Source organism: Canis lupus, chromosome 4, assembly GCF_011100685.1.
Source record: "Canis lupus familiaris isolate Mischka breed German Shepherd chromosome 4, alternate assembly UU_Cfam_GSD_1.0, whole genome shotgun sequence".
In the NCBI taxonomy this organism is placed as follows: domain Eukaryota; kingdom Metazoa; phylum Chordata; class Mammalia; order Carnivora; family Canidae; genus Canis; species Canis lupus.
Window position 1 is genome coordinate 22,319,967 of NC_049225.1, and position 25,594 is coordinate 22,345,560.

Below are 25,594 nucleotides of genomic sequence, written 5' to 3' on the forward strand. Positions count from 1 at the left end.
TGTCCATGCCAGGTGGGACGCTGAGCACTTCAGCGCACACACCCATGAGATGCTCCCGGGTCTGGGAGCAGAGTACCGGGAGCCTGTGCTTCCATAGTTTGCATCCATAATCCCACCCAGTCCTCTCCCTAATGGAGAAGAGAATACAGTTTGCTTTAAATACCTTTTTTTATTTATTCTTCACAGACACACCAGGAGGTAGGTAAGGGAAGAGGTATCCCGGTGTCACCTTTAAAGGGGAAATTAAGGCTCAGCAAGACTAAATGACCTACCTGAGATCTGCATAGGCAGGGCTTGGGGGCAGATCCAGCGGGGGCCTTCTCACTCCAGACCCGTGTCTCTCTTTACCCCTCCTTAGTTTATTATGACGTGAAGCAGAAGCGGATGCAAATCAGTATTGTTGAGGCACGTTTTGAGTGCCTACGGTATGCCAGGCCCTGTGCGGTGGTTGAAAGCGTTCGCAAAGATGAATAAGACTGCTTTCTCTTCCAGCCCCATCGGAGTGACTTAGTCATCCTTGTCCCTGACACCACTCGTCCCCTGCCTGCCCTGGTTCTTGGCTCTCCCCCTCTCCCTTCCACACACACGCACACACGGTGGGACAGGTGACATATGCCCAAGGGGTGGGTGGAGCAAGAGGAATCTAGAAGGGCTGTGTGCACAGCAGCCCCCACCATGGGGGTCCCTCTCTAGTTTATAAGTTAGAAGAGCCTCTTTATGTTCCTCTAAAAGGCTGAGCTGCCCCCAAGCGGCCATGAGGGAAGCCTGGCCCTCCCCAGCCTTCCAGCAAGTCACTGGTCTCTCTGTGCCTGCCCCAGCCCAGCCTACGGAGGCCGCCTGTGTTCCGGGCCCATGTTCCAATACCAGGTGTGCAACAGCGAGGAGTGTCCGGGGCCCTACGAGGACTTCCGGGCCCAGCAATGTGCCAAGCGCAACTCCTACTACATCCACCAGAATGCCAAGCACAGCTGGATCCCCTATGAGCCTGAAGATGGTGAGTGGGTCCTGCCTCCGCCCCCACCCGCTGTGTCCTTGGGCATCTGCTGTGTCTGTGTCTTCCCAGGCGGGCTTCCCATGCCTGGGGCCACCAGTGGAGGTTGGAGGGACAGTAGGGTGCCAAAAGGGACATGTGGTTGGCAGGCTTGCCACATACCTTTGTGCAGGCCCTTGTCTTGTGTGCCGTGGGGCCAGCTGTCCTCATTAAAGCCATCCCTGATTTGTATACGTATGGGGACTGTTTTCTGACAAGGAAAATATCTTGAACCAGGGGCCCTTCACCCAGAGGTGCCCAGAGGCTGGCAGCAGTGCTGGCTGTTGGGGTCGGTGCCTCTTACACCGGTCCTTACCTGTATGGGAAGACACTATGCAGGTGGAGGTACCCTGGCTCTGTGTAGCCACCGTCCTGAGAGGCTCTGTCCTATCACACACAGCATTTTTAGGTTTTACTGACAGTGCTACTGTTTTAGTGTTAATGAAAAGGAGTTAAAAGGCAGGCAGATGAGAGCCTCTGGGATCCTTATACTGACTCCCTCCAGGCTGCTCTGGGGCAGACACGGGCCTCAGGACTCAGGCAGGGGAACTGAATTTTGAGACCAAGTGCCAGGGCCAGTACTGGTCTGCTCTGGAGGCTTCCCACTGATGGCTCTCCTAGTGGCAGAGAAGAAGTGGCCAATGAAGGGTTGGGATTCACAGCATCTTAGGGATTTCAGACTGGAAGGGCCCTCAGCAGTCCTCTGTGTCCACTCCCCCTGCCTGTCTTTCCGCCACCCTTTGCTGGACAGATGCTCAACCCCCACCATGCAGCCCTCAGCCTCGGATGGCACCTACTAGAAAGGCCTGTTCTCTCCTGAGCCCAGGGCCACCTCTTTGTAGCCCTGGTTCCAAAGTATTAATTACAAGACCCTTGGTTGTTCAACTCACATTTAGAATGACAATCTTCAGGTTGGAAGGGACCTCAGAGGCCTGTGAATTGCCCACCAGTGCGCATACTTCTCCGGAACATGATGACAGAGAGTGCCTTCCTTCTGGTTTGAATTCCTCCCACCCTAGGGGTTGGCCACTCCCTTGCCACTATGGGCTGGCTTCCATGGCTGCCTAGAAAGCTCCCTGCCTGGAGTGTACTGGTCAGCGTCCTACGTGTCTTTCAGAGGGTTAGAGTCCCCTATCCCTCTCCCCTTGGCCCAGGTCCCACCAGGAATCGGGCTCCTGTGCATGAAATCCAAAGTGGTATTAGATGCTATGGCTCTGGACTTGAGCACTGAGCACTGAGGCAAGATGTATCCTGGGGGGCCCGGGGACCAGATCGTTTCATAGAAATTTTGGCTGAGGGGGTGGCTGGCTTTGAAAGCTTTGCAGATCCATTCAAGTCCAAACAAGCCAGTGTAAGGGGATTGGGTGGGTGGGTGGAAGCTTCCAGGCCCATGGGGCAACTGGTCTTTGGATTTTCCCAGGACTTTTAGACAAAGTCCAGAAAGTTAGCTAAGCCCCAGCTTCCCTTTTTTTCTAAGAAATACAGCAAGTGTCTATATGTTCTCTGGGACTTTCTTTTCAGGACATCAATAGCCCAGATAGGGAACAGAATAATTAATTGTTAGAACTAGAAAAGACCTCCTTTCCTCTCTCACTGCTGCTTCATTTTGCAAACCCAGACCACTGTCCTGCCTTCCTTTCACATAGCCACCTAAAGCTTATGAACATGTTAAGGTACACCATCATTCATGTGGCTGGTGAAGCGTATGGAGAGGTCAGCGTGAGACTCAAGCCAGACTGCCTGGCTCAGAATCCTGGCTCTTCTACTTAGTGTGTGGCTCTGTGGCCTTGAGCAAATTTCTTAACCTCTCTGGTCCTTGGTCTCCTCCTCCATAATGCTAGAACTTACTTCCTTGGGGTATTGCAAAATTTAAATGAGCTAATTCACAAAAAACATTTGAAGTTTTACATCAACAGTGTGTAGGGGCACCTGGCAGGACCAGTCGGTAGACTAGGTGACTCTTGATCTCAGAATCGTGGGTTCAAGCCCCACATTAGGCCTAGAGCCTACTTCTAAAAGAAAGAGGGGGAAAAAGGTATGTAAAGGTTTTGGAAGTATCTGGTACAAAGTAAGCATTCACTAAGTGTTGGCTTATTATTATTGCTATTAGTATTATCACTCAATTTTCTTTTTTTTTTTTTTTTAAGATTCTGTTTATTTATTCATGGGAGACACAGAGAGAGAGGCAGAGACATAGGCAGAGGGAGAAGCAGGCTCCAAGCAGGGAGCCCTATACGAGACTCCATCTCAGGGCCCCAGGATCACGACCTGAGCCAAAGGCAGATGCTCAACACTGAGCCACCCAGGTGCCCCTCACTTGCTTTTCTTTAAGATCCTGCTGTGGCATTTTACTGATCAAGGATAATAAATAAGGAACTGAGGCTCAGAGAGGTTGGATGATTTGCTCAGGGTCACGGGGCTAATAAGTGACACAGCAGGGATTTTAAGCCGCACCCCCCCCCCTCTCCAGAGCTCCCCACCCAGTGCCCAGAGCTGGTCCAGGAGCTTCCTGCTTGGGCCTGGCGCTGCTGTCCTGGCCAGCCCGTTTTCTCCTCGGTGCTGGGAATTCAGCATGGTCCCTTTCTCCACAGATGCCCAGAAGTGTGAGCTGATCTGCCAATCGGAGGACACCGGGGACGTGGTCTTCATGAATCAGGTGGTCCACGATGGGACACGCTGCAGCTACCGGGACCCATATAGCGTCTGTGCCCGCGGCGAGTGTGTGGTAGGTCTGGGCTGTCCGCCTGTGCCTTCCCCGGGGACACCTGAGTGCTGCACTGCCTGCCCCTTTTTCTGCTCCCTAGGGAGACAGGCATCTCCTCACCTTCCCCACCCACAAGACCCTTGGTCCTCAGCATAAGCCCGGGATTCTAGAAGTGGGTCATCACCCAGCCCCATTTAAGGGAAGAGGAGAGGCCAAGTTTAAGACCAAGTTTAAGGGAAGAGGAGAGGCCAAGTTTAAGACCTGTCACATGGCGAGTTTGTGACAGAGACCTGTCCAGGAATGCCTCTTGGTCCATGGTCAACGAGTAGGGCCTGGGGAGGGAGCCAGGGGCTGCCAGCCTGGGGGTGGTGGCGGGGGGCATGGGAGCCTTCTCCTGCTGACCCTACCTCTGCTTCAGCCCGTCGGCTGTGACAAGGAGGTGGGATCCATGAAGGCAGATGACAAGTGCGGGGTCTGTGGAGGGGACAACTCTCACTGCAGGACTGTGAAGGGGACACTGGGCAAGGCCTCCAAGCAGGCAGGTGAGCAGGTTGGGGCTGGAGTTCCGGCCTAGCCAGGTTCCCTTGAGCCTGAGTCCCTCAGGCTGGACCCTTCTTCCTCTGCTGGGCCACAGTTTGGGGCGAGGGAGGCACCTGGAGCTTGCCTCTGGACTGGAACATTTTTTTCTCTTCTGTTTCTCCATTGTTTTGGGAACCTTGTGGTGCCTCCTGCTTTGAACTCCTGGTACCTTAGTTCCTTGAATTCCTTCCCCTCCTTCAATCTGGCCACACTTGGCTGATACTCGTCCTTTATACCCTAGGATGAATTAGGTCCATTTCCCCTTTGGGAGTGTCACAGCTTTGCCTGCCTCTCTAAGGGGCCAGGCTTTGAGAGAGGTTGTTTCCAGGCCTGGGATAGGGAGGGTGAGAGGGCCCAGAGGAGCCATGCCAGACCTTCATCTAAATCTCTTAAGGCCTGAGAGGAAAGGGGGAGGGGACAAAAAGAGAGAAAAGGAGGCTCAAGAGGGTGGGGAAAAATAGGTAACTAGTGCCCATGCGGGCTTTCCCACAAACCCCCACAACGCGGCCCTTAGATTCAAGGGAGCATTGAGCGATGCATTTCATTTGACCTCTCAGCACCTTGTGGACAAGGGCCCATTCCTATTTTACAGATGAGGAAACAGGTTCTTGGGTGTGTGAGGGGCAGGGGTGGTGGGGTATGCTGGGCAGCGGGGCCACAGCTCAGGGTGCTCGCCCATCTTCCTGTGCCGCAGGAGCTCTCAAACTGGTACAGATCCCAGCTGGTGCCAGGCACATCCAGATAGAGGAGCTGGAGAAGGTTCCACACCGCATTGGTGAGTGTCGGGGAGCCAGGAGAGGGGGCTCCCTCAGGTGTGGGGAGTAGGAGAGGGCCTGCCCTCAGGTGTGGGGGAGCAGGAGAGAGCTTGCCCTCAGGTATGGGGAGCAGGAGAGGGCCTGCCCTCAGGTGTGGGGGAGCAGGAAAGGGCCTGCCCTCAGGCGTGGGGAGCAGGAGAGGGCCTGCCTTCAGGTGTGGGGGAGCAGGAGAGAGCTTGCCCTCAGGTGTGGGGGAGCAGGAGAGGGCCTGCCCTCAGGTGTGGGGGAGCAGGAAAGGGCCTGCCCTCAGGCGTGGGGAGCAGGAGAGGGCCTGCCTTCAGGTGTGGGGGAGCAGGAAAGGGCCTGCCCTCAGGTGTGGGGAGCAGGAGAGGGCCTGCCTTCAGGTGTGGGGGAGCAGGAGAGAGCTTGCCCTCAGGTATGGGGAGCAGGAGAGGGCCTGCCCTCAGGTGTGGGGGAGCAGGAGAGGGCCTGCCCTCAGGTGTGGGGGAGCAGGAGAGGGCTTGCCCTCAGGTGTGGGGAAGCAGGAGAGCAGAGGAGGAGGATCCTCATGCAGGGGAGATTTCAAAATAATTTTGAAATTTTTGTGTTTCTTTGTGTTTTACTTATGTTGAAGAGAAACCCATTCCAGGGTTCAAATTTCAGATGCGAAAGGGGATCCAGTGAAGATCCCCCCCGCCCCACCTCTGCCCTCGGAGGTACAGTTTCTTTCCTGAGGGGCAGCCACTGTTGATTAATTGTGCACAGTTTTTTTCTTTTAAAGATTTCATTTATTTATTCATGAGAGACACACAGGGAGAGGCAGAGCACAGGCAGAGGGAGAAGCAGGCTTTCTGGAGGGAGTCCGATGAGGGACTCAATCCCAAGACCCAGGATCGCAACCTGAGCCAAAGGCGATGCTCAACCACTGAGCCACCCAGGTGCTACTTGTGCTCACCTTTTAAAGAAAAACCATTTTTATAGAATGTATCAGTCTCCTTTTGCTCTATAACACATCATCCCCAAACTCTGTGGTTTCGAACAACAAGAGTTTCTATTGGCTCATGGTCCTGTGGGCCGTCAGGTTGGACTGGGTGCAGCGTGTGCAGCTTCTGCTCCTCTGCCTGGACTCACTCATGCCACGGCAGCATTTGGTGGGTCTGTAGATCCTGATTGGTACTGGCTGTCAGCTGGGGTGACGGGGGCAGAGGGGACGGGGCCACGTCCCCAGCAGGCTAGCCTGGCATTATTCCCACGGTCCTGAGGGTGGGCAAGGGCAGGCAAGCCCCCATGTGCATACAGTTGCCAGGTCCCTGCTTGCATCATGCTTTGTGATATCCCGTTGGCCCAAGCCAGTCTCAAGGCCAAGCCCAGACTCAAGGGGTAGAAACAGAAGATCTCTTGGTGGGAAGTGTGGTACCGCCGGAGCACAGGCGTGCACATGGGAAGAGGAGGAATTTGTAGCCGTTTTTGCAGTCTGCCACACGGACCCTTAAACTATCCTTAACGTAATGGCACTTAAACACAATCATTAGGCCACGCCTTATCATAGTTATACAGCTATAAAACCAAGAGAGATGAAAAATTAGCACCCCCCCCCCCAACAAATCGACACAATTCAAATTGAGAACGTAAAGGTATTGGGACAGAGTCTTGTGTTCCTTTGTTTGCTGTGTTCTGTTTGTGCTGAAACTAAGTTGGTGGTTAAAAAATGAATGTGTCCAGAACAGACAAATCCAGGGAGACAGGAGAGCAGATGAGTGGTGCTCAGGGGCTGATGGGAGGGGGATGGCAATGTCTGCAAATGGGGGTGATAAAGTGTCTTGGAATTGGATAGTGGTCCAGTAGTCACTGACTTAGACACTTTAAAGGGCGGACCGTGTGGTATGTGAATTATATTTCAATTCAAAACACGTAAGGATGGTTTGGAGCAGGGATCCAGGGGGCAAGCAGGGAGAAGGCTGCCGCCCTGACATTGGGTAGTATCTAGGTTCTCCCACACTTGTCTATGTTCAGACCCCTTACAGGGGGCATGTGTGCCTTGATGTCACTGGGCCTTAGCATGTTCCAGAGGCCCCTCTTACCTGTTAATGCCCACTGGGTCACACTGCTTATCACCAGTGTTTCATAAACACGAACATAAAACATAACCTCTTTGGATAGGCTCATATATTACAAAACGCTGATATTTATATTTTTAGGTCGTCACCAAAATAATAGAAAATATTTTAAAGTGTCTGGGAGAGATCGCACCCTCTGGGGAATACAGCGACATTGGCACAACTGTAATAGATACCTAACTTGCTCTGGAAGGCACCTGACAGGCAAATAGGCAAGAGGCACAAGGGGAAACTGAGGCCCACAGTGGCTCATGGGCCTTCTGTGTCCCCTGATTCACCCACACGGTGAGCCAGTCTGGGCCGGGGTCTCCTGTCTCCCAGCCCCATGCCCTTGCTGCCCACACAGCTCTGCACAGGGAGTGTGAGTTTGGAGGGCTTGGCTTGGCCAATTCCCTGCCCTGCCTGTGTGGCTCTGGGTATTTTGCTGGATGGAACAGGGGCTAGGAGAGGGGAAGGGTGAGTAGAGAAGGGTCATTTACTCCAAGAGGAGGGTGGAACTTGCAGACACTCCATCTGCTCTGCCCTTCCCCTTGGGCCTCCTGGGCCAGCTCCTTCCACCCCTTCCAGGCCCCTACCTGCCCCCTACCCTGCCCCTTACCTGGTCCCCTACCTGGCCCCTACCTGGCCCCTACTCGCTGCCTGTAGAAGTCTAGCTCCTCCATCCTCTGCACAAGGGCTTCCATGGGGGCCGGGGCAGAGGCTCCCAGAATCCAGGGCAGCTTCAGTGCAGCAGGCACTCTCGCCTGTGTGTGTACTGGGTGAGCTCCCTGGGGGGCTGGAGCTCCTCAGGGGCTGGGCAGGGAGGGAACTGGGACTGCGGCCTGATGTTGGCTCGCATCATGTGATTACACATGTGTGAGGGACAGGGTGGGACCCTGGTAAAAATGGGTGAGAGTGTGTATGCGTGTGCGTGTGTGCGCACACGTGCCTGTCATGGTACTTGCTCTCTGGAGAAGTCCAGGATAGGTGGCAGTGTTGGCAGTGAAGGCCAGGGCCCTGGAATCTGGGGATGTGGATCCTTTGAAAGGAAGGGAAGAGAATCCTGTTGCTGCTGTCACCCCTGCGCTGGGCCTGGAGCTGGTGTTTTTCATCCATTACCTCCTGTCACCCTGGTGATGATCCACGGAGGCACCTCTCCAGCCGTGAAAGGCCTAAATGGCATCTTTGAAAAGGAGATGGTCTCATCCACATTGAAAATCTGTTGTTTAGTGCAGCCACCTTCATGACTGATCTCAGCTGAATCTTCTGGTTAACTTGCTGCAGCTTTTACGTCAGCACCTGCTGCCTCCCCCGGCACATGTTATGGAGACGGCTTCTTAAACCTCAAGAACCATCCTCCCCAGCTTCTGACTTTTCTGCAGCTTCCTCTCCTCTCTCAGCCTTTACAGAACAGAAGAACATTAGGGCCTTGTTCCGGGTTAGGCTTTGGGTCAAGGGAATGTCATGGCTGGTTTCATCTTCCCTTCAGACCACTTGACCTATATCAGCAATGAGGCTGCTTCGCTTTCTTATCATTCCTGTGTTCACTGGAGTTGCATCTTCAGTTTCCTTCAAGAATGTTCCCTTTCCCTTCACAACTTGGCTGACTGTTCAGCACAACACGCCTGGCTTTTGACCCATCTCCGATTTCGACATGCCTTTTGTGCTAAGCTTAATCATATGAAGGTTTTGATTTAAAGGGAGAGAAGGTGACTCTTCCTTTCACTTGAACACTTAGTGGCCATCGTAGGGTTATTGATTGACCTGATTTCGATATTGTGTTTCAGGGAATGAGCAGACAGGGATAGAGACAGGGGAATAGCCTGTCAGTGGAGCAGTCGGTACATATACGACATTTATCCGTTACGTTCACTGTGCTATGTGGGCAGCGTTCATGGCGCCCCAAACAATTACCAACACTAACATCAAGTATCACTGACCGCAGATCACTGTAACAAGTATCCTAATGAAAAGGTTTGAAATATTGCAAGAATTATCAAAATGGGACTCAGAGACATGAAATGGGCAAATGCTGTTGGAAAAACGGCTCCAGTAGACTTGCTTGATGCAAGGTTGCCACAGATTCTCCATTTGCAAAAAGTGCAGTATCTGCAAAGCACAATAAAGCGAAACGAGGGATGTCTGTAGTTGCTCGGGGTACACAGTGGGCCAGCGGTCGGGCCAGGACTCACAGGTGCACCTGGGTGGTCAAGCCCATGCTGAGTCCAGCCCACTGCCCCTGGAAGGAGCGGGGGTACAGCCAGGGGTGGGCACGGCAGTTGCTGTGAGGTGTGGGAGCACACAGGGTGGTGGGAAGATTTGAGACCAGGCCTGGCCTGAGGAGCTGCCCAGCTCTGGATCTAGGTCTGGGGATTCTGGGAGCTGAGAGAGATCAGACAATGACAGGTGGAAGGGGATCTGTCCTCCTCTCGCTCAGCAGGAAGGCTGGTCCTCAGCTGGGTCACCAGTGCTCTGTGTGTCCAGGACAAACCCTTGCCCCTCATGGGCTTCTGACTTTCCATCTGGGCTAATAGTAGCACTAACCTCAGGATGTGTGTGAGGATGCCACTGAGGCAGGTAGCAGAGTGACCAGAGCGTGGTTAGTTGGCTCTCGTGGTATCATAATTATGCAGAATGGTTTTCATCCTCAGTAGGTGGGGACACCGTCAGGCTTGGGGGCGTTTGCTCTTCTACGTGGCTGAGGGGCTTGGGTCCCAGGCTGTAGTCCTTCCCCAACCTGCTGCTTCCAGGGTGGCCAAGGCCAGGCTGTCTGCACCGGCACACCTCCTACCCACCTGCCACTGGGCACCTTTCAATATCAAGCTGCGAGTTAATCACTGACTGGGACTTTAAGGGGTAGGCAGTCACAGATATTTTTAAAATGCTCACTCTGTGTCAGGCCCCAAGGACACCAGGATGGAGGAGATACCCTGACAGGCTGCGGGTGGTAGGGAGACAGGACATCTATGATGGCAACAATGCTAAATGTCAGGGACTGTTCTCATGACAGTAATAGTGTGTGCCTACCGTTTATTGATTGCCAGCTGCATACCATGCACTCTGCCTCGTTCTTTACACGTTTGAACTCCTTTAATTGTCCCAGGAGCCCCATGGTGGGTAGTGGGGGTGGAGTACTGCGGTTAGCCTCATGGGGCAGCAGCCCTGTGAGCTAGGGATAATCATGATTCCCATTTTATGGATGGTGAAACTGAGGCAACACAGGGAAGCTAAGTAACTTCCCCAGATCAGTCTGACTCTAGAGCCTCTACTCTTAGCCTTAGCTCTCTGCTATAGAAGTTTTAGGGAGTACAAATCCCTGAGGACTGGGCTCTCAAAGAAGGCTTCCTGGAGGAGGGGAGAATTGTACTGAGCCTTACGTATGAATGAAGATTAGGCAGGCAGGAGGAAGGGAAGACAAGGTGGGAGGAATGGGTTGCGCCAGGGTCCAGAGGCAGGGATGCTGAGTTCAGCCAGTGTGGTGACTCATCTGAGTGTGGAAGGCTCTGGAGGAAAGGAGTGACAGGTCATAGGGAGCCCTGAGGGGTTCACTAGGAAAGTCTGGAAGCCCCTAGTGCTCCTGTGAAGGGGAATAGAAATCTGTGTGACCCTCTCCCCATGGCCAGCGGTGAAGAACCAGGTCACAGGCAGCTTCATCCTCAACCCCAAGGGCAAGGAAGCAATGAGCCGGACCTTTACTGCAATGGGCCTGGAGTGGGAATACGTGGTGGAGGATGACAAGGAACGCCTCAAGACCAGCGGGCCCCTGCCTGAAGCCATTGCTGTCCTGGTGAGCCCTACCTTGCATGATGGCCCCCATCCACTCCCCTGCTGCCCCAGCCCAGTCCCGTCTCCCAGCTCACTGTCTTCACTGTTGAGCCAGCACAGGCCTGGCGGAGGTCTTCCTATTGCAATGTCTTCAGGAGCCTGGGCAAGGCCAGGGCCGAAGTGCCTTTTGTGTTTAAAGGCAGGCAGGGTGGCAAATGAGGGAGAGAGAAATGATTGTCTTGCTGTTAGAGGGTGTCTCCTTAATGCAGTGTCAGAAATAGGGCCTAGAAATGAGCAGGAGGCACCTGGGTTGGTTCCCTCTGTCATCCTGGCATCATCCAGTGTCCGTTTGTATTATGGCATTGCCAACAAGTGACCTTGGTGGAGGAGGGGTGCTGTCTCATGCTGCCAGCCTCATTGTCCTTGCTGGGGTCTGCCTCTGCCCATACCCCCTCTTCCTAGACCATAGACCAGGGCTTATGGAGGAGGGACTGTTAATACAGGAGATCAGACCAGGAGGAGCTTTGTCTGCAGTGCTCTTGGCACTGGCTGGTGGCAGGGAGACCGTGGACAGGCTTTGTTCCTGGTGCTACCCTCACTAGCTGGGGAGGTCCTCGAGGGCAGGATCTGAAACCTCTTGGTGTCAGCATATGAATTCAATCTACATATATTTGCATTCACCTTGTATGTAATGACCACCCATACTCCTATAGCCAATGATTTTCAACAAGGGTGCCAAGACCACTCAGTGGGCAAAAATAATCTCTTTAACTAACAGCACTGGGGCAACTGGATTATCCACATGTAAAAGAATGAAATTGAGCCCCTACCTCACACCATATCCAAAAAAGAGCTCAAACTAGATCAAAAGCCTAAGTACAAGAGCTAAAACCATAGATCTCGTAGAGAAAATAGCAGGATCAATTGTACAGTCTTGGATCTTAGTTGCGATACCCAAAGCGTGAGCAGCAAAAGAACAATAGGTGAATGGGTCTTCCCGGAAACTGAGAACTCTTGTGCATTGGAAGGCACGATGACGACAGTGAGAAGACAAGCTGAACAGGATGAGAGAAACTATTTGCCACCATGTATCTGATAAGAGTCTAGCTTATAGACCGTCTGCCTCCATCTTCTGGAGGCAGGTAGTGTGGCTGCCCTGGTGAGGATGACAGACCAACAGAAATGGTTCCTGCCCTCACTAGAACTTAGGTCTGTGGGAGGGAAGGTTATCCACGAGCACACAGGCCGTCCTCGGGCTGGCTGTCCCATGCCTGCCACATGGCTTGCTGGTGTGAATGGTCTCCCAGGCCATACTCGCTGCTGACCCCACATCCTTTCCTTTGACTCCACCTCCCTGCCCACCACCCTGCATGCTGGGCTTGCCTCCCTGCTCTCCAGGCCTGTGCCAGTTGCTCTGCCTCCCCTCAGGTGCTCCCCCCAGCTGAGGGTGGTCCCCGCAGCAGCCTGGCCTACAAGTACATCATCCACGAGGACCTGCTGCCCCTTATCGGGAGCAACAACGTGCTTCTGGAGGAGACGGACACATACGAGTGGGCGCTCAAGAGCTGGGCCCCCTGCACCAAGGCCTGCGGAGGAGGTAATGACCTGTCCAACCATCTGGCAGCCTCGTGGGGGCAGCCCAGGGCTTTTCAGGGGAGGAAGAGAAGTGGTGGGGAGGGCACTATCGCCTCCGCTTGATGTGTCCCTAACTTGTGCCCCACTTTCTCCTTAAAGATCTCTTGGTGTGACAGCCTGTCTGGGCAGGGCCTTGGGGCAGGGGCTGAGAGTGCTAGCAGCACCAGGGCAGGGCCTGTGCCCTGTAAGGGCTCCCCAGCTATGCGGAGCAGTGGCTGTCCAGAGCTGGGTCCCCTCCTCTTGCACCCTGCACTACACTAGGGACACAGGAGATGGGTAGATCAAGGAAGGCTTCAGAAAGTGACCAGGGCAAGAGGGTGCAAAGTCACAGACGGAGGTAGGATTGGCCCCCCAGGCTCTCCAGAGTTTGCCAGCCCGGGAGGCCCCAGCAGAGCAGTGGGGGCCTGGCGGGACCCGGCCCAACTCAGCCTGCCCTCCCCACAGGGATCCAGTTTACCAAATATGGCTGTCGGCGCCGACGAGACCACCACATGGTCCAGCGGCACCTGTGCGACCACAGGAGGAGGCCCAAGCCCATCCGCCGGCGCTGCAACCAGCACCCATGTGCCCAGCCCGCGTGAGTGCCCCAGGGGAGGGACTAGGAGCCTGACCTGTTCCCAGGGGCATTGCTGACCCTTAGTTGGGAGGAGATGCTGCTGGGCCTGCTTCCTCTGGCCTCAGGGCTAGAGGCACACGGCCCGCACACCAGACTGCCCTGGGCCAGCTCTGCCCTCCTTGCCCGTCTGTCCCCTATGGGGTTTCTAGGTTAACTTCCACTCCCAGAAGAAGCCCGATGCTTCCTTTGTTCTGCCCCTTCCAGCATTCTTTTACAGTGGGGAAACTGAGGCCCACATTGGGGACACGGCTTTCCCTCAGTGATCCGAGGGGACTGTGAGGTGAACTTGATTCGGTGCTTCTGGGCTCCAGGCCATAGCCCAGGGTGCTGACACCAGCCGCCAGCCATAGCCTAGGCCCTGACTGGGTTCCCTGGCCAGGGAGACAGGCTCATTGGAGCACAAGGTCACGTTCTCGGGGTGATTTGGAGGGCTCTTTGGGGAGAAGAAGAGCGGTGACTTGTCGGGGATTCGAGGTCTGGCCTTCAGCGTGTCACAGAGATGGCCCAGCACCTCCTCGGCCCACATGCAGAGGCCGTGTCCATTTCCCTGCCTCATCGGGGTCCAAGCAGTCCAACTTGGCCTTGCTGGCCCACAGCAGCTCTGCTCCCTCAGGCAGGGGGAGCCTCGGGGCCGGGGCAGGAGCTGGTGACCAGCACAGAGCCCACGGTGGCCTCCCTGTGCCAGCCCCCCTGTGCCTAGCCCCCAGCCGGGATACCCCCGCCACTCAGCCCTCTGTGCTTCCCATTCCCACTGTCTGCAGGCCGCTTTGCCCACCACCGTCTGTGGTCGCAGCGCATGCGGCGCCCACTCTGCTGTCATCCTGGCTTCTCGTCTGTGAAATGCCAAGTGACGCTTGGGAACTTTTTGTTGTTGTCTTTTAAAGGAAGGAGTTGGCTGAAAGAGCCCTCATTCACTAAAAGATATCTTGGGGAAGAAGGGAGTGGGGATGGGGTCCCTCCTGCCCCACTGTGAGAGCCTTCTGGTCTTTGTCTAACTCAGCCAGCAGTGTCTGCCTCTGGTGCTCTTGGGAGTTGCTCTGTGGCTTGGAGCTTGCCAGCTTAGCAGGTCAGCACCCAAACCTTGTAGGTGCTGATGGTCATAATCCTGTTTCCTGCAATTAAGGAGGGCACACGATGAGATGAGCCCTGGGTGTTTTACTATATGTTGGCAGATTGAATTTAAATAAAATTTTAAAAAAATAAGGAAAAAAATAATAGCAACCGTATTATAATAATAGTACCCCAATAATAGTACACACCTACTGCAGGCGTGCACTCTGCCAAGTGCTGTAAGTCCACAGTCCTTTAATTGTCCCAAGAATCACAGGGGAGGGGCTTCAACTCCACAAGCTGTGACTCTCGTCTGTCTTGCGTACTGCTGTAGCTCAGCACTTGCGATAGCACCTGCCCAGGGGAGACACTTAGCTATTTACAAGGTGTTGAAGGAATCCTGATGAAAGATGGGGTCACTGGATCAAAGAGGCTACAGGGTGCCAGATAGAAAGATATGCCTTATACCCATTTTCCAGATGAGGAAACAGAGGATGTAAGTGACCTCCCTGAGGCCGCACACCCTGGCAGCTGGAGAGCCAGGACCATGTGGTCTTGGCACTTTGAAGCTCAAACCCAGTCCCCAGCTCCTGCCCGCAGCAATTCAGGGTGGTGAGGTTAGGGGGTTGGGGGTGCGGGGAGTGACCCTGGGAGGAAGTGTCCCTCTAGTACCCCCTCCCCTCCACCTTTTGCCTTGTCTGTCTCCAGGTGGGTGACAGAGGAGTGGGGTGCCTGTAGCCGGAGCTGTGGGAAGCTGGGGGTGCAGACCCGGGGGGTGCAGTGCCTGCTACCCCTTTCCAATGGTACCCACAAGGCCATGCCGGCCAAGGCCTGCCCTGGGGACCGGCCTGAGGCCCGGCGGCCCTGCCTCCGCGTGCCCTGTCCAGCCCAGTGGCGCACGGGCGCCTGGTCCCAGGTGAGTTGTTCTTGGAGTGGGGGAGGAGCTGGGCCAGTGGGCACCTTCTCTGGGGAGTCGGGGAAAAGGTGGATCTGGGTGGGGGGCAGCTAAGAGGTGCCAGCAGGTAGAGAGTCTCTGACTGAATTTCTCTCCCCACATCGGATCTGGTCCAACCTGATTTTTCTCAAAACTCAGTCCAGTGGCTCCTACGTATGCTGGGCCACGTTTCTGGGCCAGGCCTTTGTAGTTTTTCACCGTTTGCTTCGACCTAGAACTGGATCACAACTGGGAGGCATGGGCTAATATCCTCGTGACACGAGTGAGCAAACTGAAGCACTTTCTTGCATTTGAGAAATATTTACTGAGTGCCAACTACATGCCAGGCGTACTGTATTGGGAATCCTGGAATCCATCATCGACTAGATAGACACGATTCTTGTCCTCGTGTAGCTTACAGTCCACTAAGAGAGACAGCAGAGATAAGCAAACCAATTACAAAAGCGTTTACAGGTTGCAGATGGAGCCGTGCAGAAGTATATGGGGGTAACGTATCCGGGAGGGCTTCTTGAAGGCGTCACGCTAAGTGAAACAAGCCAGACGCAAAATGACACACACTCTATGATTCCACTTACCTAGAGTAGTCCCGTTCCTAGAGACCCAGAGTAGGAGGGTGGGTGCCTGGGGCTGGGGGCGGGGGGTGAAGGACTTAGTGTTTGCTGGGGACAGGGTTTCAGTTTAGAGAGAAGAAAAAAGTGCTGGACCTGGAGGTGGTGAGGGTGGTGCTTAATGCCACTGAACTGCACACACTTAAAAATGGCTATAATGGTGTTATGATATATATGTTTTACCATAATTTTCAGAGTCTCATTTGGTCACAAAGATAAGCACGACAACGCTCATCATAATAGCAGAATTTCAGGCAATGTCCTAAATGCCCATCCGCAGGAGACTGGACCAAACAAATCAAGGTCCATTCATACAACAAAATAGCAGAGATTGAGAAAAATAAGTAAGCTTGAACTGTACTTAACCAAGATAGATAAACCTCAGAAAAACAGGTGAGAAAAAGCACGGGCGTATGAAGAAAAATCACTTCCAATGGGAGACCACGCACTTAAAGTTTGAAAAGGCACGGCACGGTATTTGAACATGTGCCAGAATGCTGATCGATGAAAGCTGGTGGTGGTATTTGAACAGGCTCTCGTGCCCAACTTCCTCATGTTTCTGTATGCTGGAAATATTACATAATAAAGAGTATTTTTAAAATAACCAAAAATCCCCGTACAACTCATGTAAATTTTATTTTCTTGTCCCTAATGTAAAGGCGTTATTTGTTTATTTGTCTTTTGAGCCCCTTTGCTCCCAAAGCCTTTCCCTTTCCGGAAGGAAGACACTTTTGAACCTGCCTCTGCCAGCTGAGTTTGGGTACATTGAGTCACAGAGTCATTGAATGTCAGAGGTAGAGGGGGTCCGCAGTGTCCCTGTCACCCAGCTCTCTCAGTTTAGCAGGTGTCACAATCCCGGTCCCTGCATCCCATTGCTAAGGTAACGTCAAGTGAGTGGACCTGCCCTAGGCCCCTCAGGCTGGTGGATCGCAACAAGGGAGTTTGCCAGAATGATCCACAGAATATTTAAGGCCCTGGGCGCAGACCAGAGGGTGGGCACAGGTAGAGGTGCTGGAGTGGGGTCCCTAAGGTCCCCTCCTGAGCCAGGATTAACTGTTTAGGTGACAAAAAGGGTCAGGGGGCTCTGAGCTGAGGGCGGTGCTGTTCAGCACCCGGTACAGGAGTACCAACCGTCGGTGTTCTGTCCTGGTGAGGCACTTAGAGCAGTCTGCGCGTCCCTCTGGTCAAGGAGACACTCAGCGCCGCCCTCTGGTGCTGTCCTGGGCATTGGTTGGCCTCTGGAGCTCACTGCCCCCTTCCTCTTGTCTCTCCCCCTTTCCTTCCCCGGCCACGGTGGCCCGGCCCACAGTGCTCTGCTACCTGCGGGGAGGGCATCCAGCAGCGGCAGGTGGTGTGCCGGACCAATGCCAACAGTCTCGGGCAGTGTGAGGGGGACAGGCCAGACACCGTTCAGGTCTGCAGCCTGCCGGCCTGTGCAGGTAAGCCAGATAGGATGGGGGGGGCAAGGCCCAGCTCCTCTGTCCGAGCCCTGAACCCAGCCCGGCTTGCATTCTTTCCCCCTACAAAATGCCAAATGCTAGAGCTGCTTCTCTCCGCTCACAGGAAATCTCCAGAACTCCAGAGTGAGCGCTGACATTCGAGAACTTGTGACCCCAAAAGGACAGTGGCTGCCACAGTCAGGGCCCCTACATCCCATTAACAAGATATCATCAAGTAAGTGTATCTCTGTATCTCTGGAACCCTCCCCCACACCCCAGACCTTCCCGTGGTCACCATTCACAAGCATGGGCCATGCGGTGGAGCAGCCCCAGCTTCCAGTCTCTGTCCACGTGATCTTAGCCTCCTGGAGCCTCAGATTCCTCAGCTGTGAGCTGGGGGTCCTGCCCACGCTGGTCCACAGGCCCTTATCTGCACTTCCAGAATGTTGAAAGCTGCAAGTGTTTCCCTAAATTTGGTGCAGACTCATTTGGCAGCAGAACTGGCCTTACCAGGAAATCAGTTATTTTGCTATTGAAACATTGCCACAGTTACAGGGGGACGTCCCACTCCCCATAGGGGTGTTCTGTAACATGAATATTACTTCACTCACTTCGAAAGTTCTGAATTATGAATCACTTCTGATTTCAAGATTTGGGGATAAGCAGTTACAGATCTGAGCTGTCTTCATAGGGCTGTGGAGAGAATTAAATAAGATAATGCACGCACTCCTGCCTAGCTGTCAGCTAACAACAGAAATAGTAGTAGTACTTTCTCTCTGCCTCATGATCAAGAGTGCATTGGTCCATCCTCCCACCTTTCCATTCATCCATCTATCCACCTACCTACCTCTCCATCCATCCATCCGTCCATCCATCCATCCATCCATCTCCATCTACCCTTCGATGCATCCACCAATCCGTCCATTAATATTGACTGAGCACCTGCTATGAACCTGGCCCTGTGTTCTGGGCTTCCTTTCTAGATTCTTTCTCTCTTTTCCTTCCTCACCTTCTCAAGGACCAGTGTCTGACATGAGGAGTAGAAAAATCATGACCCTTTTAGTGGAGGACTAACTAGCTATGTGACCCTGTGCAAATCCTTAAACTTCTCTGAGCTTAGTGACCTCATCTGTAAGAAAGGGGTCTCACTAGATATCCTCAGAGTATCTTTTGGCTCTAGCCTTGCTTCACTCCTGTGCCGGCTGCACAAGTGCCAGGTTTCCTTCCCTTTTCTGCCCTAAGCAGAAGATGGGCTCGGGATTCCCGTCCTGGAATTCTGGTGCCATCTAGAGGCCACTGGCTATCCAATTTTTCCCCCTAATCTCTCTCCTGTTCCCCTAAACCAGCATCTAAGCACCCAACCCCCATTCCATCCCACCAGCCCCCTACCCCAACCCCTTCCCCAGCAAAAATTAATAGAAAGCAAAGTTCCTGCCTTTACGTTGTCTGGAGAGATCTATCTGGAATTGTCACAGAAACACAAGAACATTTTTAGATGATATTTGAACCAAAACAAATGAAACTCGTATAGAGGGCACCCCTGTATGCCAGGAACTTTATAAATGCTATTTATGATCATAATGTTATTATTCACCGGTAGATGTCCAGCATTATCTCCATTTTATAGGAAAAGAAACTGAGGGTTGGAGAGTTTAAGTGACATGCCCAAGGGCTCACACTTTTTAAGTGGAGCACCTCAGTTGGAACCCAGATCTGCTAGATTCCAGCTTTATTGGTGGAGCTGTTCCAAATGTTGTTGACATGGTTCATCTGCTGGTCACAGGTGTGGGTTACCAGGCACCTGCCTGGCCCTGGCCCGAGTGGATCAGTTCCTTTGGGTTGATCGGGAGGGGGCGAGGGTTCCCACTTCATCGAGAGTGGGGTTTCCAAGCTTTGCTGCAGATCCACCCAGTGCCCAGGCCACACCAACCGTCCAGTCTCCCTGGGTGTGGGAGGTGGGCGCTGGCTCGCTGTTAAAGCTCCTGGGCGATTCCACTTTGCAGCCAGGTCTGGCGACTAATGATATAGGGCCGTGGTTCTCAGATTTCTCCATGCGTTGGAATCTCCTTGAAGGTTTTGTTAAAACCCAGAGCCGAGCCCCACCCCCAGAACTTCTGATTCGGTAGGTCTGGATGGGGCCTAAGAACTGGCATTTCCAACAGGCTTTCAGGGGATGATGCTTCATGTGTGGGGTCCCTACTTTGAGAACCACTACTCTAGAGAACCTTAGTTCCTCTTCCTCTGCTTACTCGGGCCAGTCTCTCTGTTTAGGCGGCCCTGTGGTGCCCTCTGGGGAAGAGCTTCAGAGCAAGTCCAGCTAGGGCAGGAGCTAGAGGGCCTGCCGTTGCTGGGCTGAGTGGGAGGCAGAGGCATCCCCCCCACGCTGGTCCTTGTGCTGTGTGTGCAGCGGAGCCCTGCGAGAGGGACCGGTCCATCTTCTGCCAGTTGGAAGTACTCGATCGCTACTGCTCCATCCCCGGCTACCACCGGCTGTGCTGTGAGTCCTGTACCAAGAAGGCCCTGGGCCCTGACACCAGCCCGGCCCCTAGCCTGGCCTCACCACCACCCTTCTCCACTCCCGGGAGCCCTTTACCGGGACCTAGGTCCCCTCCAGATACTGTGGAGCCGACTGCGGGGCCAACGGGATCAGATGACCATCAGCATGGCCAACCCACCCAACTCCCAAGACCTCTGGGCACCAGCTCCCCGGTGACCCAGCACCGCTTTACTTCCCAGAAACTGCGCCCTAGAGCATCGTGGGGCACTTCCCCCAGCACCCCCCGGGGACAGCCTTGGGGCTGGACCCTGGCACCTACGTCGGTCTCCGAGGATGGAGGGGAGCTCAGGGAAGACCCAAAACACCCAGGCACCAGCCTCCCTGCCACCTCCTTGGTGACATGAGCCCCACCATGCCTATCCCGCCAGTCAAGTTTACACTGTGTGCTGCCTCAGAGACCGCCAGCTCAGAGGACACACAGCGGGGCAGGGGCAAACACAGACTTCCTTTTAAATTATTTGCCTTCTTGTTGTTCTAGTTTGGGGCTGTGACACTTCACCCCGCAAAGCGGGCGTGCGAGGAAGAAAAAGATCAGGGAAAGCCCTAACCGGAGATACCTCAGCCAGCAGCCAGGGTGACACAATCGAACCTGTCAGGGGCTCCTGTCTATCTCCTGGCAGGACTGAGGGCCAGCTAGCGTCTCCTCCTCACGGCCACACTGGGGGGGCCCCACACTGGATCCTCTTCGGCTGCCTGCCTTTGCCGGAACGTGTGGGGACCGCTGTGGAGACCCTGTCTATCTGGCCCCTCTGCTCAGAGAGGTCAAGTGGGACCAGGGGAGGTGAGGAGGAGCACTCTCAGGGTTGGGGTGCACGTGGTCACGAGGCTCTGGCTGCTGGACTGGGGTGGGTGGGAGGCAAGCTCATCTCAGGCCCAGCTCTTCACAACAGGGGCACCACACAGCCCCTCCAGTTGAGGCCAAGAGGTGGAATGCAGCTCAGTGTTGGTGGCCACCTCTGCCCTTGCAGATGGCATTTCATGTTACTTCTGGTGCTCCCCAGCCTCACCCAGCCCACCCCAGAGAAGGGGGCTCTGGGCACTCTGGAATGCGTGTCTTCATCATCCTGGGGGGTCACAACTGGTGCTAGACCACCGGCTGAACAGGGAGTGTCAACTTTGGTCATCATGCTGTGGCATGAGGGGAGGCTGACCTGAAAGGTGACTTTGTGGGACAGTGAAATATGAGTTCTCAGGTTGTGCCCCATTGGTCACTGCTCTCTGCCAAAGAGCGCTCCTGCTGGGGTCCAGGGTTTTCTCCCACCTGGCTTGGGCTGGGCCAGACATTTGTGGTGCTAGGGCAAGGGGGTATGGTCAGGTCCCCAGGCTGAGGACCAGAGTCTCCCCCCACCCCCGCCCCCAGGGCCCAGTTCCCCAGGCAGGATGTGAGCCTTTGCCCCATCCTGAGAGGACATGGCCCACAGGGCTGTGGGGCCTCAGCCGCCCTCCGTGTTACTTCCAAAGGCAGGTAACTTCTCTAGACCCTCTGGTTCTCAGGAAGCCACTTGGGTTCCCAGGATTTCTCCCAGTGGTCCTTACTCCCAGCGGTGCAGAGGGTCTCCCAGGCTCCTCAGAAGATGACAGAGGTGGTTGCCAGTCTTCCTTCCCTGGGGCAGGGGGGCTATTCTGAGCCAGGCAAGAGGACTAGGAGCAGTGGGTCCCTGCCTGCAACCCCTGGAGAATAGAGGCCCTGGAGGGGGCTCCTCACATGTCCTCTCTGCCTGCTGCCACCCCCGCCCCCCGGGATGCTGGGGCACACGCTGCATCATTCCTGTGAGACCCAGCCTGCCTGTGTTAGGGGTATAAATTCTTGTGCCTTGGAGATCCAGATCTTTACACTTTCATGTATTTATTAACATTGTCCTTGGTGTTTTGTTGGACCTCAAAATGTTGTGTTGTGTTTTTTCTTGTTCTCTCTGTTTCAGAGGAAAAAGATACTGAAGCAACTTTCTCATGTGCTCTGCTGGGCAAGATGATGGAGGGGGTAGGGGGTGGGTGGGGGGCCCAGGGCCATAGACCCTCAGCCTCTCTGCCTTGACCTCACTCATTCTGGGGCTCCCTGGAGCTCAGTGTGGAGAGGCAGGAACAGAGCCGGGGGCCTCGGGGTTCTAGCATCGAGTAGCTCTGTGGCCTTGAGCAGGTCACCGTCCAGAACTTGAGCCAAAGGGTGGAAGTGCCTGGGAGGTGGTTTGGGGTGTGCTTTGGCGAGAATGTTCTAACTAGCAGAGCTGTTCGAGCAGGCAAGAGGTGGCTTCCGTAGAGGGGGGGCGAGTGCTCTCTCCCCAGAAAAGTCCAGGCTGAAGGAGAGTGCCACGCGGGAGGGGGAAGGAACGTGACACAGCCCAGTGAGCGGGTGGGCTGACCTAGAGCACCTGTGACTTAAAACCACCCATCCGTGCCTCACAGCTTGCTTGTGTCACACGTCACTAACCCACCACCATGCTCTTCTAGGGGCGGGGGTGGTGGGGCAGAGACAGAGGGAGAATCCTACACAGGTTCCTATAGGCTCAGACACGGATAGGGGGCTCGATCTCACAGCCCTGAGATCGCAACCTGAGCCGACATCAAGAGTTGGACGCTTAACCGACTGAGCCACAGGTGCTGTGCCCCCCGCCCCCGCCCACACCACTCTTCCCAGGCCTGTCCCTGCCAGTTGTGGGGCTCAGAACCAGGCACAGAGACGCCCTCCAGGCCTCACATTGCCTGTGTGACGACAGTCTGGCCTGCAAGTCCAAGCTCCAGTTATATCCATGTGCAAACAGCATCCCCCTGAGAATCACCTGAGCTAAACAACCACCACTGGAGCCTAGGAGTGCACATAGTGACCTGTCACACCTTAGGGGGGGCAGTCTTGGGAGATGTGAACATAGGCCCCACAGTTGCCCTCGTGACTGTTCAGGCAGGGAATTCTGTGGGCTAAGGCACCCAGAGTGTGGCCTGCAAAGGGCAGGATCCTGGGGCCCCGGTGAGCATGTGCCCTTGGCATGGTGGGCAGAGTGGGGGCCTCTGAGAGCCCCAGCGCCCCAGCTCTGACAGCTGGCAGGGATCACGCGTGGGCATGCATGCCGATGCGCCCCCATTGTGTGCCATGGCAGACAATGCCAGTCTGTCGCCACACTGAGCCTGGGCTGCCATAGGAACCCTTCATAGAGTTGCCATCACCAAGACGAGGGGCAGCGCCACTGGGCTGACTTGGTAATTTTAATGCCGTCAGGAAGCCGTGTTTAGCCATCTCTGGCAGTGCCGTATCTCAAAACAGGCCTGTGGTGCTTGAGTCCAGGGAGAGGGACCCAGAAACCAGCCCTGAGGAACCTCCACTGACTCTTAGGGCCCCACAGAGTCTAGTGTGGGGGTGAGACCACTCTAGAGAGCCTTTGGGCCCTAGATTCTGAGGGACATGACCCCATTTGTGCATCTGAAAAATGGCAGTGAAAGCATTGGCCCTGCCTACCTGTGAAAACTCAGGAAACCATACAACCAGGAAATGCAAGGGACGATGGAGAAGGTGTCTCCTAGGGACAGCATCATTCCTGGGGTACCCCTGCTGTGGAGTGTAGAGGACCCGCTCTGCTGGGAGGGCCAGGTGAGCCATTGGGTGTGCACAGAAGTGCACAGGAGTGGGCCAGAGTCAGAGTTTGGGTTCCTGAGAAAGCCCCCAGACCCCTACCTGTGGAGTCCTGCCCCTTCTCTGGTTTCCCTGTGGCCTGTCCCCTGCAGGGGCTGTGGGCCCCAACCTGGGCAGCCTAAGCCACAGCCTGGACCAAAAGGTACCCATATCCTGCTTAGGACGTAAAGCACTACAAGAGAACATCAGTCCCACCCTAACAGCAAGAAAAAGAAACAGCCTGGTAGTCTACAAAGTGGTACTTTAAAAAAATTTTTTTAAAGAATTTATTTTAGAGAGCGAGGTGGGGGCAGGGAGGAGGAGAAGGAGAGGGGGAGAGAAACTCAAACAGACTCCAGGCTGAGTGTGTGGGGCTCAATCTCATGCTCCTGGGATCAGGATCTGAGCTAAAACCAGGAGTCAGATGCATAACCGAATGAGCCAACCAGGAGCCCCTACAAAGTAGTATTTTTTTTTAGCTTATCATAGGGGTGCAGTTGCAAGGCAGGCAGGTGAACTAAATTCCAAAGAGCAACAAGCCCCTGTCAGCAGAGAGGATACATATGCTGTTCTACAGAGACAGAGCATGGGAGGAAGTGGCCAACATAGGAGCAGATAAGAAAATACAAGCGGAGTTTTAACAAATTTCTAAAGATTAGTGTGACATTTGGTATCATCGGGTGCCCTGTGCACAAAGGAGGCAGCCTATACCTGCTCTTGTCCACAGGCCTCTGCTGGTTGCACGCAAGAAAGATATAGAGCAGGACAAGAGGCCAAAGAGATCACTCTTCTGGGCTCCAGCCAAGTTGGAAAGCGCAAAATAAGAAAGCAATACCTTGGGGTGCCTGGATGGCTCAGTGATTGAGTGTGAGTGATTGAGCCTTTGGCTCAGGTCGTGATCCTGGGGTCCTGGGATCGAGTCCTGCATTGGGGCTCCCCGCAGGGAGTCTGCTTCTCCCTCTGCCTGTGTCTCTGCCTCTCTCTCTCTCTCTCTCTCTGTCTCTCATGAATTAAATATTTTTTAAAAATAAGAAAACAATACCCATTTACAGTGCATCAGGGACACGAAATACCTCTCAGAGGAAAACCATAAGAATACCTGAAGGTAGACTGTTCATGAATCCCAAGTCTCAGCGTTGGTAAGATGTCAGTTCTCCCCATGGTGACCTACACAGTTAATGGTATTCCAATCAAAATCCCAGCAGACTGTTTTTTATTTGTTTTAGAATTTGACAAAGTCATTATATGATGTTTATGGAAATAAAGAGGATCTAGAATAGCCAAAACTATTCTGGAAAAGCACCAAGTGGCAGATCTCACACTATCTGATTTCAGCCTTTGGTGAAGCAGCAGTCATCAGACAACGTGGTTTAGTGTAAGAACCAACATAGAACAGCAGAACAGAATAGAGAATCCAGAAAGTCACCCACAAGACCGTGGTGCCGGGATAATTCAGTTAGGATTGAAAAGTCTTTTCAGTCAATGGTCCCAGAAAATTGGAAGTTCCAGATGAAAAAATAAACCTCAGCTCTCATATCCTATACAGAGATCAGACCAAATGGACAATCTACTTTAAAGGTGTTAACTGGAACTATAACACTTCTAGAAAGAAACATAAAAAAAGATACCTTTGTGGGGCACCTGGGTGGCTTAGTTGGATAAGCATCTGCCTTTGGCTGAGGTCATGCTCCCAGAGTCCTTGGATCAAGCCCCATGTGAGGCTATCTGCTCAGTGGGGAGTCTGCTTCTCTCTCTTTCTGTGCTCATTCTCTCTCTCTCTCTAATAAAAATTAAATTAAATTAATTAAATTAATTAATTAAAAAAAGACTTTGTGACTTTGGGTCAAGCAGAGACTACAGGGAGGGCCCTCACCACAAAAGGAAGGATGGACAAATTGGACTAGGTCAAAACTAAGAGCTTCTATTCTTCAAACGACAGTGGTGAGAAAGACAAAACATGAGAAAAATCTTTCTACAACCTATATCTGAAATTGGACCTGTGTTGTCCAAAAAACATAATGAACACTCACACGACCCAATAAAAAATAGGCAAAGGACTCAGATGCTTTACCAGAGGAGATGTACAACGACAAGCACATGAAGAGGACGCGCCATGTCCTGAGTCAGTGAGACACAAATTCAAACCACACCTGTTGTAACAGTTAAAATGGAAAGAATGGATTGCATCCCGTGCCGGGGCGGCA

At 53.8% G+C, this 25,594-nt stretch overlaps 1 protein-coding gene across 2 annotated transcripts in view; it reads left to right on the plus strand.

Annotated features, from left to right (window-relative positions):
- Positions 1-21,674, plus strand: part of ADAMTS14 (ADAM metallopeptidase with thrombospondin type 1 motif 14) — a 77,838-nt gene extending 56,164 nt beyond the window's left edge. Inside the window, exons 12-22 of one of the 2 annotated variants that reach the window (XM_038534220.1) lie at positions 819-994; positions 3,622-3,755; positions 4,153-4,276; positions 5,008-5,088; positions 10,788-10,951; positions 12,358-12,526; positions 13,009-13,141; positions 14,939-15,146; positions 17,103-17,232; positions 17,357-17,467; positions 19,640-21,674. In XM_038534220.1, the coding sequence (XP_038390148.1) occupies positions 819-994; positions 3,622-3,755; positions 4,153-4,276; positions 5,008-5,088; positions 10,788-10,951; positions 12,358-12,526; positions 13,009-13,141; positions 14,939-15,146; positions 17,103-17,232; positions 17,357-17,467; positions 19,640-20,133 (1,924 nt within the window). In that variant the 3' untranslated portion in view covers positions 20,134-21,674. The remainder of the gene's footprint in view (positions 1-818; positions 995-3,621; positions 3,756-4,152; positions 4,277-5,007; positions 5,089-10,787; positions 10,952-12,357; positions 12,527-13,008; positions 13,142-14,938; positions 15,147-17,102; positions 17,233-17,356; positions 17,468-19,639) is intronic. The other variant, XM_038534221.1, reaches the window with a different exon arrangement.
- The last annotated feature ends 3,920 nt before the right edge of the window (positions 21,675-25,594 follow it).